The 12787-nt window shown below is 59.3% G+C and overlaps 1 protein-coding gene across 1 annotated transcript in view; it reads left to right on the top strand.

Annotated features, from left to right (window-relative positions):
* The first annotated feature begins 231 nt into the window (after positions 1–231).
* Positions 232–12787, top strand: part of KCNC1 (potassium voltage-gated channel subfamily C member 1) — a 43002-nt gene continuing 30446 nt past the window's right edge. Inside the window, exon 1 of the mRNA XM_026008161.2 lies at positions 232–948. Coding sequence (XP_025863946.1) covers positions 379–948 — 570 coding nt within the window. The 5' untranslated portion in view covers positions 232–378. The remainder of the gene's footprint in view (positions 949–12787) is intronic.

The raw sequence follows: 12787 nt of genomic DNA, 5'->3' as shown, positions 1-12787 counted from the left end.
CTCTTCCCTCCTCCCGGGGCTCGCCGCTGAGCGCCGGCCCTCTCCCTCCCTCCCTCCCTCCCTTCCTCCCTCCCTCCCTCTCCTCCTCCCTCCCTTCCTCCTCCTCTGCCTCCTCCGCAGCCGGACCGGCTCCCTCCCCACACCTGGCGCCCAGAGACCCCCGGATCCCGCGCACACTGCCCTGGACCTGCACCCGACCCAAAGCGCCCCCAGGGGCTCGGGTCGCTCCCGGGGCGGCCAGAGCCACCATCCTCTGTGCCCCCCGACGGCTGGGGGGAGGGGGGAGGAGGCCCCGCGCCCCCCTCCCCGGCGCCACCCCCCCTGGCGGCCGCTCCCATGGGTGTCGCTGGGCCGCGCCATGCCTAAGGGGGCGCCGCGATGGGCCAAGGGGACGAGAGCGAGCGCATCGTGATCAACGTGGGCGGCACGCGCCACCAGACCTACCGCTCGACGCTGCGCACGCTGCCCGGCACGCGGCTCGCCTGGCTGGCGGAGCCCGACGCCCACAGCCACTTCGACTATGACCCGCGCGCCGACGAGTTCTTCTTCGACCGCCACCCGGGCGTCTTCGCGCACATCCTGAACTACTACCGCACCGGCAAGCTGCACTGCCCCGCCGACGTGTGCGGGCCGCTCTACGAGGAGGAGCTGGCCTTCTGGGGCATCGACGAGACCGACGTGGAGCCCTGCTGCTGGATGACCTACCGCCAGCACCGCGACGCCGAGGAGGCGCTCGACAGCTTCGGGGGCGCGCCCCTGGACAACAGCGCCGACGACGCGGACGCCGACGGCCCCGGGGACTCGGGCGACGGGGAGGACGAGCTGGAGATGACCAAGCGCCTGGCGCTCAGCGACTCCCCGGACGGCCGGCCCGGCGGCTTCTGGCGCCGCTGGCAGCCGCGCATCTGGGCGCTCTTCGAGGACCCCTACTCATCCCGCTACGCGCGGGTAAGTGCCCCCCCAGCCCCCGTCCACCGGAGGAGCGGGGCGGGGCGGGGCGGCCGGCACAGGCCTCCCCGGGGCGGGGGTGGACTCGAGAACTGGCGCCTGGGGAGTCAGAACTGAAAGGGGTGTGTGCGCGCGCGCGCATAGGAGAACCTGGATAGGAGGGAGGGGAAGAGGGCGGTTGCTCTTCCAGGGTGACTGGTTTTGTAGGTACCTAAGGTCTGCGTCTGTATTTTCCAAATGTAATACATAGGAGTGAGTACAAATGGGTGTTTGTGTGTATGAGAAGCGCGTGCACATTGATGTAAGTAAGCCGGCGTGTGTTTGGGTGGCTAAAGTGTTAGTGGGGGTGAGTGAACGGTGCGTGTGTGTTGGAGTGTGCAGGAGTGCCTGCGTGCCTGCATATTTGTGCCTTTGCAGAGGCACACTGCGAAGGTGTGAACTGGCCTTTAGATTCTGGTGTGGGGAGGCAAGCTGGGAGCTCTTCCTCCCTCCAGGGTGAAAAGGTATCCGGAGTCAGCCAGGGCCTGCAGAGGAGGGCTTGAGGCCTGGTCTGCTGCTTGGGACACACCAGCCCTCCCCAGGGAGCATCCTCAGGCTGTTGTGAAGGGATGGTCAAGGGGGAATCTTTATGGCTGATTAATAGCTTGGTAGTTGGTGTGGGCCCCGGGGCTGTGGGGAGGGTGATGCGGCCCCTCTGAGACCTGCTCCCCGGGAACACAGCCTGTCCTTCCTCGTCAAAAGGGAGAGGGTTTTGGAGGGGACCGCTGGGCTTATGCCTATGCTTCTTCTGGGACCTGTCAGGGGCAGAGTGGGCGGGGGGTCTTAAGGGGGAACCTCAAAGAAGGTGTGTGAGAGGTGGGTGTGTCTCCACCTGCCACTCCCCTTTAGAGAGAGCAGCTTGTTGCCGAGTAGAAGAAGGGCACCCTGCTGCTGACCTTGGCTTCTCCGAGGAGGAGGCTTCTTTGGATTCCTTTCTTCATCTGTAAAATGGGAGAGGGGTGGTCTGGTGAAATCTAAAGGTCTTGCTGCTTAACTGAGTCCAAATGGGAGACGCTGGTAGCAGCCACCCACCCTGGAGGAGATCCTCCTTGCATCCACTGGGCTCTGTGAGATCTGAATGGAGCCTTAAGCATGAGGGGGACAGTCGGAATTGGGAATTTAAAACAGAGCCACCGGTCCAGCCCCCAGCAGGCAAATCACTGCCCTTTGTTACTGCTCCACATCCCTTCCCTCCCGCCCTCTGGAGCCAAGGTGGGGAGGACGGAGCAGGGGAGGAGGCAGGTCAAGGCTGAGGATCAGTGCGGGGAGGGGACTTGGCAGGCACTGAGGAGAAAAGGGCTGTGTTTAGCCACAGGCCTGGCAGAATTGTGACTTAGATGAAACACTGAGTGTTTTAGCCCCCGGGGGAGGGGGTGCAGGTCAGAGTCTTATACATTAAATCCTGGAATAGATGTGTGTTGGGTGGGGGGGGGATGGCTAGGGAGAGAACCAAGCCCCTCATTTTGCCACTGAGGACCCTACACAAGGTCACTCAGGGAGCTAGAGGCCAAGCAGGACTAGAACCCAGGTCTCCTGGGACCCCTCCTCCCCTGAGCTGGCTGCCAGCTCCCGGCCATTCCCAGAATGGACTGGGACCCTCAGAGGTCCACGCTCCCCTCTCCTCTCCTGACAGAGGCCACCATAGCCAGAGGATTATGTAACTGGGAGCTGTGGCTGAGCTGTGGGGAGGGGCAGGAGCAGGGGGACTGGGAGGTTGAACCAGCACATGTTGGGGTTGGGGGCATGCCGGGGAGGGCCTGGGTTAGAGCAGCTGCCCATTCAGCCTGCATTTGACCTTGGACAGCATCTCACCACCTCCACCACCACCACCACCACCACCATCACCTTTCTCAGCCCAGGAAGGAAGGAGAAGGCCCAACTTCCTCCTTGTCCTTTCATCTACCTGGCTCCCTAATAAGAGGCTACATACCCCCACCCCACCACTTGGGCTCAGCCTTAGGGCTCTGGCCTGTGTTCCTGACTTTCAGGATAGGCAGGGGACGTGTGGGACCCGTTCCACCCCCATCACTGTCCATCTTCTTCCACTGGGCATTCCTAGGCCATGGGGGTGGCCTTCACCCAATGCAGATAAATGGGCTAGTTAGTGTGGTTTGGGGTCTTGTTGGTGTTCGAAACCTTACAGAAAAGTCCTGATAGTCTCAAGTGTTCACTGAAGAGCAGACTCTAAGGGAAAAGCTGGGGTGCAGTGGGGAGGTGGAGATGGAAGCACCCCCCACATCTGTGCCACCACCTTCTTTTCCCAGTAGCCTCATAGGGTCATAGGGTCATTCCAACTCCTTTGGGCGACATAGGAGGGCACTGAGGCCCACAGAGGAGGGACCTGCCCAAGGGCACTCAGGAACTGAGTGAGGGCAGGGCCTGGATTAGAACCCAGGCTTCCTGCTGCACGCCAGGCTGGCCTAGCTGCATTGCGCTGCCTCTCTGCGGCTCGTCTGCGCAGGGACCAGCGGCTGCCTGCCCTTCCTCCCCCTCCATCTTCGCTCTGCTGCCGCTGTCACCTTTGTGCACCCCTCCCCCCTCCTCAAACTGGTGGGTCGGGATTTAAATTTTGATTCTAGATTCTGGACCAGAATCCTGGGTGTGTGTGACATCGTATGTATGCGTGAGAGAAAAGCTGTGTGCGTGTGTGAGAGAGAGAGAATCCGTGTAAGAGGGAATCACTGTGGGTGTGAGAGACTCTTCATATGTGTGAGAAACGCTGGATAAGAATGGAAATACGGGTGAGCGGGACTCTGGGAGTAGTGTGTGCATGTGTGTGCATGTGTGTGCACGTGTGTGCACGTGTGTGCGCGTGTATGTGTGTTTGCGGTGAGCCTGTGTGAGAGAGAGCCCGTGAGTCTCCGTCTCAGAAATTCTGTGTGAATGCGAGACAGATTCTGTGTGTTTTGAGATGGACTTTGTGTGTGAGAACGAGACAGCGTGGGAGAGGGTGCGTATATGGGAAAGAGAGGGAGACTGTACGTGTAAGAGAAATGTGTGTGTGAGAGAGAAACTTGAGGCGAGTGTGTCACCGTGTGAGTGTATTGCTGCGTGTGGCGAGTGTGGCATCGTGCATGGGAAGCTCTGCCCGTGAGGCTGTGTGTGTGTGTGTGTGTGTGTGTGTGTGTGTGTGTAAGGCTGCGCGCACGAGACCATCTGTGCATGAGGCCGGACGAGGGGTGGGGGACCCTGCCTGTGGCTCACACCGTGTGTGCGTGAGGCTCTGGGTGTCATGCGGCTCTGGGTGCCTGTTGGTGACAGACACCCTGTGTTGCCCAGGTGTGGGTGGACCTTGAGGAAGATGAAACTGCAGACCAGCTTCCTGCTTGCTCCCTTGATCTCCTGGTCCTCCCGAGCCGCCCTAGTGAGTGCTCCTCATTCCTGTCCTCAAGGGAAGCCCTGCTCTGGTGCAGGCCAGGTGTTGATGCGTGGCTCAGACAGGGAGGCCACCCCCCCCCCGGGCCTCCTCGCTGGCCCCGGGAGCTAAGGGCTGTTAGGCTGCAGGGGGAGGCCCCGTCTGACCCCTTGAGGGGTGACGGTGCGAGCTAGGGCAGCCGGTTCCCTGGGCCCTGTCTCCTGTGCTTCCCCGGGCGTCCGGGCTGAGGGGGTGAGGGGCGGGGAGGTGAGCTGGGGCCGGATAAGGTGAGGGGTGGACACACGCGAGCAGAGGATGCTGGTGACAGTGTGGAGAGGGCCACAAGAGGAGGCGGAGCCCCAGAGGGGGCAATGCTAGGGTAAGCTTTGGGGGGCAGGTGGGAACTAGCCGGGCAGATGGCGGGGGGACGGCAGTCCCGGCAGGCAAGGCCGTGAGGGTGGGGAGCTGCCAGGGCTGTTGGCAGAGCCTGGGGCGGCCCTGCCCTGAAACTGCCCTTCCCTCTGCCTTGGGGGCCGGCGCAGGCCTTGGCTTTGATCTAGGATTTGCCTGTGTTCATTGGGAACATTGTTCTGGGTCAGGTCAGGGCTGATGGCGGTCCTTGCTCTGTAGGCCAGAGAGTATCCTGTGTGTGTGATGACATCTGTCCCCCTTTCAAATGACAGTCACTTGACCTTCCAAATGACAAGGAGGTGCCAGTGGTTCCCAAGCCGAGGAGGCCCCCTCCACCCCCCTGCCCACCTCTCCTCTGATGCTGGCTCACTGGCTCTCTGGCTTTTTGGGGCCTGGAGCAGCCCCAGCTCCTCCTCGGCTCCCCGAGAAGGAAATGCACTCGGCGGCTGGAATGAGGAGCCCGGCAAGGGACTTCTGTTCCTCCCTTGGGCCTCAGCTGACACGGGGCTTGGAGTCTTTCTGAGATGTGGAGAGAGAGAGCTGCTCTCAGGGACTTTCTAGACAGCCCCCCACCCCAGAGCCCACCGGGGCCCCACCTCTAGTCATGGTAACAGGCGAAGGAGCCCCATGAGTGGGGGAGAAGAGGCTGGTGCATTACCCTCCCTGCTGCCATCCCGTGTGCTCCCCGACATGCTGTGTCCCCCACGTGGCGCTTTTCTCCCTCCTGTGATGCTTTTACAGGAGTCCTCGTGTCTCCGAATGGCACCTTCCCCAGACACCCCGCCGCAGTCTCTCAGCCCCTTCACCTCTAAATTGGGCATAATAATAGAACTTACCTCAGAGAGTTAAAGAAAGATTGACTGAGGTGATATGTAGAGAGCCCCAAGTCACAGGGCCTGGCATGCAGCAAGTACTCAATAAATGTTGGTTGCTATCAGCACTCGATTGGTTGCATTATCATTCTACTTCATGCTCTCTAGATTCCGTCCTTGGCCCTCCATCTCCACATCCACCATCCTGGTTCAAGCCGCCAGTGTTCCCCTCATACCCACCCCTCCAGCGGCTCCCAGCTGCTCCCAGCTGCTCCCCTGCCTTCAGCCCCTGGCCCCTCCAGGTCACCCTCTCCTTGGCAACCACAGAGAGAAGTCTCCTCAACTCACGAATCTGTCGGTCTATTCCCCTACCTGTTTAAAACCCTTCACTGCTTCCCTGGACCTTATCGTGGCCCCTCCAGCCCTGCCTGCCTCCTCAGTCTCCTCTGGCCTGGCCCTCCCCATTCCTCACTGAGCAACAGCTACCCTGGCCTCATTTCAGTTTCTTACATGTGCCATGCACCCCTGCTTCAGGACCTTTGCACATGCTGTCCCCGCCCCGGGGAAGCACTCTTTCCTCCTGGTCTGCACGTCTTCATCCTTCACACCCTGCTTGATACATTGTTCCTCGATGATGCCTTCCCAGACCCCACACCCTGGGTCAGGGTTGAGAGCTTTTCCCTTCAGAGAAGCTATCTGGTAGGTAATAACATGTTCATTAGCAGCCTCGCTTGATTTGGTTTGTCTCTTGCTCTAGACTCTAAGCTTCTTACATACTCAGTATATTAGGAGCTGCTGTTAATGACAGATGAGGCAGTTGAGGCCCAGAGAGGAGTGCTTTCCCAAGGCCTATGTGAGCAGGTGGGGGGCGGGTTCCGAAACCCAGATCTCTAACTCTCGGCTCAGTGGCCGATCACCCTCATGTACCTTCCCCATGCCTCAGGGAGTGCTTAGAGTCCCATGCCCTAGAGGCAGGTATCCGTGCTCCTTAACTCTGGGCGGGAGGCCTGGCATCTGCCAGAAGCTTTGGGAAGATTGGCTTGAGCTTCTGAGAGCGGCAGGCGGGTTGTCTTAGAGGTGGGGGAGGGAGTGTGGAGGGGGCTCATGTCAGGGCCCGCTGCCTAGGCCAGGGATCTCGGGGCCTCCCAAGACAGCTGAATATAGTGCTATGGCTATTCTGAGCGATCCCATGACCAGTGTGCTCACTCTGGACCAAAAGGTCAGGGCCTCAAGCCTCTGCCTCCCGTCAGCCCCAAGGCCAGCCGCGGGCCTAAGCTTCCCTGCCCTAGGGGCAGGGCCAGAGGAGAAGGGGCCCCAGAGGCTCCTGGGACTGTTGGCTGCCCAGGTCTTATTCTTGGGGACCACTGGGGTGGGAGGGACGGCCTTCCACACGCATGGGGCTGTCACAGAAGATGGGTGCTCCTGGGCCACCTCTAGCCGCTACCCTCATCCCGTGGAGGAGAGCCAGACTCAGAGACGGGAAGACACTTGCCCAAGACCACACGGCGAATCCGTGAGGCTCAGCCTTCTCGGCCCAGGGCCTGGCCATTTGCGTTTCTTTTGGCTCTCAGTTTTAACAGGACACCAGATACCACCTGGGCATGCTGCTCTCTTACCCCCATTATTTCCTCCCCGGAGGGAGGGAGACCAAGCAGTTAGCTGCCCTCCACCTCCTGCCCGCCGCCCCCCACACCCTCCTCCGGGGCCCAGCACAGCTGGTTGAGAAGTCTGCAGGTCATCCAACCCAAAGTTGGCCCAAATTCTGTTCTTATCATCCTCCTAGCAGGAGTTTCTAGAACCCCTTTCCTTTCTTGAATCATAATACTAACGGCTGCTATTTACGAAAGCATTTACTATGTATCCGTCTTAAGCGCCTCATTTACATATTCTCATTTAATTCTCACAAAACTGCCATGGAACTGTAGCATGATCATCACGCCAGTGTCACAGATGAGGCTGCTGAGGCCCAAAGAGGTTAGTAACTTATCTGGGGTCACTTAGCTAAGGAGCGGCCGAGGCTGCCCGAGACACCGGACCTCTGTCCGTAACCACTGCTCGGTGCTGCCTCCCGTTGCCGTCGCAGGATCCTGGACACCCTGGCTCAGGCTTCCATTTCCATCTGGTTCCTTCCCTCCCCCAGTTAACACCCTTTCCCCACAACCTGTCCCGGAATCCTGCTCATCACGTTCTGACCCCTGAGCCTAGGCAGGTAGGGGTCCAGCCTCATAGGCAGCACCGGGATGAGGGGCCTCAGAAGGTGTCTCACTGCCCCCCACTAGCCATGCAGGCCCTGGGCTCCATAGGGCCTACAGGGAAATGGCAGAGGGCTCTGGGAGGATCGGAAGCTGTCCTGCATGAGGTGATACATGGGGGAAGCTAGGGGTGAGGCTGGCTCCTCCTCAGCTCGGCATTCGAGGCCTTCTGCTCTGGAACTTGGCCATGAGCTGTTCCTTTCTGCCAGGCTCCTCCCCGGCCTCCTCTTCTTCAGCCCTCATTCCAACCTCTGGGTTTTTTGCTCATCTATTTCCCTCTTGCAGTATCCCTTCTAGATTTGCTGAATGTGAAAACCCACCCCACAAGGCCCCTAAGGCTTACCCTGGCTGCTCCTGCCCTAGCTGACCACTTTTGGGAGTGAGGGGTCTGGGCGGGGCATGGACTCACCAGGCTTGCACGATTTGAGTTGGAGATCAGCGGGTCGCTTTCGGAGGCCTGTGGCTGGGGACAGGCAGGCCCTCTGGATCAAGGACCAGCCCAGGTGCATGGAGAGATGAGGCCACAGACAAGACCCCAGTTGTGGGCATCAGGCAACTGAGCCAGAGCAAGATCTATAGCCGGGCCATGAAGACAACCCGGGCTCCCTTGGGCAAATCCCACCATCCCTTCAGGCTGCAGATTTTGCCTCCGTAAAATACAGAGGTCATTCCAAATGACCATCAAGTCCCTTCCCAGGTCTGACATTACAGGAGTCGAAGAATTCTGGACATTGGCTTCCCAGTGTCACCGTGGGCGCCAAGCTAGTCCTTCCCTAGCTCTCCTCCCACGTCACTAGGCCAGCCCCTCTCTAGGTTGCATTTGAGCTCTCCTGCCAAGGCCCCTGACACCAAGCAGACAGGAGCCCAGGGGCAGGGTGCTGAAGGGCTTCTTCCTACATTCATTCAGACTTTCTCAACCTGCTCTCGTTCGTTCGTTTGTTCATTGATTCATTGATTCATTCATTGATTCATTCATTCATTCATTCATCCATTCATTCATTCAAGGCATAGTAATCATGCCCTGCCTGGAGTTGCCACTGTGACCACTGTGAACCATCGTTGGCTCACCAGGCCACTCTCGGGCATAAACCTGTGGGTACCACCTCTTCAGAGTTTGCTTGCTCAGGCCCAGCAGGTGGCACCTGTTTGCCCTCTTCTCCAGGTCGTTTTCTTGGCTGTCTGCCCTCTGGGAGTTGCAGAGAGGTGCACCCAGAGAGGAGAAGCTAAGCCAGCCTGTAGGGGCTGGGGCAGGGCAGGGAGGCTAACTTCGATGGTGAAGGGGCGCTGTGGAGGTGGTTGCAGCGAGCTCCCTCAGTGCTGGATGGGGCAGGGCGGGGTGGGGCTGGGGTATCCAGTGCTTGCTCTGGGGGCTGCGGGAAGATTCCCACCCACGGCTGACTCTCACATTACCTGGGCTGCTTCCAAAAGGTCAGGCCTCTGGGCTCTGTCCCTTGAGAATTTGATTCCTAGATCTGGGAGCAGGGGTGCTCAGGGTGCTCGCTCCACTCTCAGGGGGTGCGAATGCTCAGCAAGGGAGAATCTGCACTGGGGGCCGGGACACAGGGGCTCTGGCTGCTTGGCGCGGTCCTCTGACCAACAGCAGCAACATCACCTGGGCACTTGGTAGACGTGAAGAGGTTCAGGCCCCACCAGAGAGACCTGCTGATTCAGAACCTTCATTTTAACAAGATCCCCAGATGAATCATATGCACAGTCGATTCTGAGAAGTGCTGAGGCGGGCAGCCATTCCCAGTTGAGGGGAAGCATCAGGGCACAGAGAAGCCTGAATGGGTGTGTGCAGGTTGGCAGAGCTTCAAGGGGGGTGATTCTGATCTTTCCTTGTGCCCAAGACGTTGGCACAGGGTGATGGGCCTGGGGATGAGGCCCCAGGTCAGTAAGTGGCAACTGCATCCGTCAATCCTCAGACCCAAACCCTCGGCACCATCCTTGATTCCTTCCTTTCTCTCAGGCATCAGCAAATCCCGCTCTCTCCATGTTGAAGGCGCCCCGGAACCCAACTGCGTCATATCACCTCCACCACTAGGCCCCCAGGTGAAGCCGCCGTCTTCTCTCCCCTGGCCTACCGTCAACTGTCCTCCCCTCCAGCTCCTTCTCCGCACGCAGCCAGGCCCATCCAGGGTGAAATGCTGGTCAGACCAAGGCACCTCTATGCTCTGCGAACCCTGGCTTCCCGTCTCACCCTGGGAGAAGCCCACGTCCTTCTGAGGGGTCCAGGGCTCCACCCGAGCGCCTTGCGCCTACCATCTCCCCTTCTGCTCTCCTTCCCCCCCCCCCCCCCCCATTCTGGCCTCCTTGGTTTTCCACCAGTGCAGTGCTCATGCTTCTGCCTCAGGACCCTTCCTCTTGCTGTTCCCTCCACCTGGAGCACTTTCCCCTCCACATACTCTCTCCCTCACCTGCCTCATGTCTGGACCCGGAGGTCATTCAGCTCATTTCATGCTCTCCCGTTTCCCCCTTTGCATTAACACCATCTAACTGTGTTTTACTTATTTACCTTGTTTGTCAGTGTCTTTCACTGGAAGACGCTAGAACAGGACCTGGCACGTAGTGGGTGCTGAATAAATATTTCTCTAGAGGATTGGATACGGAGGCCAGAGTTTAAGACCTAGGTCAGACATTGGCAACGCCCCTTTGAGCCTGTTACTGGCTGACCCCCTTCTTCCTTGCCTCACCCAGGAACACGTCCCTCCGTCCCTGAGCCCCGAGTAGTGGTGGAGAGGCAGGGGCTGAGGCCGGGCTAAGAGTGTTGGAGTGTCCTGGTCAGGGCTGGCGATGGGGGGAGGCCAACACCAGTCAGGGCAGGTCCCACCTGCCACTGTCACCACTCAGGGCCAGACAAGGCTCTTCCCATCCCGGGTCCTAAGTCCTCCTTCACTCTGCCTCGGCCCGGTGAGCCCCTGGCCCACTCCCCCCGACTGGAGCTCAGAGGCTAAGGAACTATTTTCCCAAACCAGGACACACGAGCTGTCACACAAGGATGGAGATGTGGCAGGGACAGTGTTTGCAGGTCCAGGTGGTCGGGCCACATGCCCAAGTCTCACTTCTCGTCCTCCTGTAAGCCAGCCCGGCTTTCTCTCCCTCCCTCTCCCTCCGCATCTACTTCCCCATCCACCTCCTTCTCTTCCCTGTCCCTTCCGTCATCCCCTTCCCTCTCTTAGTTACTGGCTGTCAACACAGACTCTTCCCCCGGCAAGCCTAGGATGCTTTTTGTCCCCGGTTCCCCTGCTGGGAGCCCCAGTCATGTGTTCAGCTGGAAGTGGGTGGGCCTCGAGGCCCCACTCGGCAATGTGACCCGGAGTCCTGTTCTCTCCTCGGAGCGTGGCCTCTTGAGCCAGGAGGCCTGCATTCGAGTCCCGGCCCCACCACTTCCCAGCTGTGTGACCTTGGACAAATGCCCTAACCTGTCTGTACCTCGAGAGGGATATTAATAGCACCTGAGTCATAGGGAAGTCGAGAGGCTTGAATGTGTTAAGCACTTAGTCCAGAACCCGAAACATAATAAGTGCTTAATTATCGTAGGTTCCATTATTGTCTTTTTACCGGCGCTTGGCTCTAGAAGATCCATCAGCTGTTCACTCGCTGCTTCCTTCTTTCAGCAACTGACTCTCCTTTCAAATAACTCTCCAGGGGTCACCATGCCTACCTTGGCCCTGGGGGCCCCGGCTAGCACAGTCTGTCTCCCAGGGGCCAGACTTCAGGGGTGTCATCCTAATGGGCCTGGCTTCTATCTTGCTTTGTGCTGCAAGCCTGCTGCACGTCCCGGGCAGATCATGGCCTCCTGGGGACCTCGGTCTCCCCATTGTTTGTCATGTGGCACCGGTCCCTGCTCTGGCCCCCTCTCCAGGTGTAGTGGGGAACGAGGGAGATGGAGGAAGGAAAGTTCTGCCGGCAGGGTAGAGAGGCAAGGGGAGCCGTGGGTGTCTGATGGGGAACCAAGCACGGGGACCTGAGATGCTGGTGAGAGTACCAGTGTGGAGGGGGCTGGTGGCCAGAGGCCTCCAAATGCCTTACTTTGCAGGCACAGCGAGCATGGGCAGCAAGGGCCAGGCCGACCCTAGATGCTGCTGGGGCCTGGGGCTCCTGCCGGTGCCAATGGGCGGTGCCCAGTCCGGGGCTGGCCTGCCCCGCCAGGCCGACGCCAGGCCGGGTGGGGACGAGCTAATATTAGCCAGGGCAGCCCCAGACAGCTGAGCTCAGGGGGCCTCAGGAGCTTCACTGGGCCTGGACTCACATGTGGCTTCGGTCTGGGCCACAGCAGCCAAAGGGAGCTTTCTCGAGCCTGGGCACGGCCTTGGATGCCCCTTCTACCCTGACCGGGTCCAGACCTTCCCCTTACTAGCCTGGCAGCCCTGTTCCTGCCTCTCTCTGGCTCTGCTCCTGCCCACAAGCCCCTGGCTGCCTGCTCATGACGTGCCCCCCCTTACCTCTTCCCTTCTCCATTCATCGAGCAGGAAGGGACTTCTTTCCCTACAGACCTCCTCTGCACCTGAAGACGGTCTGTGGGGTTCCGGCCAGGAGCTGCTCGTGAGCTTTCCCTTGTGCATCCGTTCATTCAACAAATATTTATTGAGTGTCCCCTTACTAGGTGGCAGGCACTGTTCTAGAAGCTGGGAATAGAGCAAAGAACAAATCAGTCAGACATTCCTGCCCTTAAGAACCTACATTCTAGTGCAGTGAGAATAGAAAGAAATAAACGGATACATGAATATATAGTGTGTCAGGTGGTGAGGAGTGTGGTGAGGTATGTGATGGAGGGTCGGGCCCGAGGAGTGCTGGGGGTGAGGACTTTGACTAGTGGGGCAGGAAAGGCCCCTCCGAGCAGGTATGTTTCAGCAAAGACTTGAAGGAGGGGAGGAAGGGAGACCTGTGACGTCTGGGGAACAGAGGCAACGAGATACGCAAAAGCCCTAAGTAGGCGTGTGTGCCTGGGGGTCAAGACACAGCGAGGG

The sequence above is a fragment of the Vulpes vulpes genome, chromosome 11 (assembly GCF_048418805.1).
Source record: "Vulpes vulpes isolate BD-2025 chromosome 11, VulVul3, whole genome shotgun sequence".
Taxonomy (NCBI): domain Eukaryota; kingdom Metazoa; phylum Chordata; class Mammalia; order Carnivora; family Canidae; genus Vulpes; species Vulpes vulpes.
This window is presented reverse-complemented; position numbering and strand designations above follow the sequence as displayed.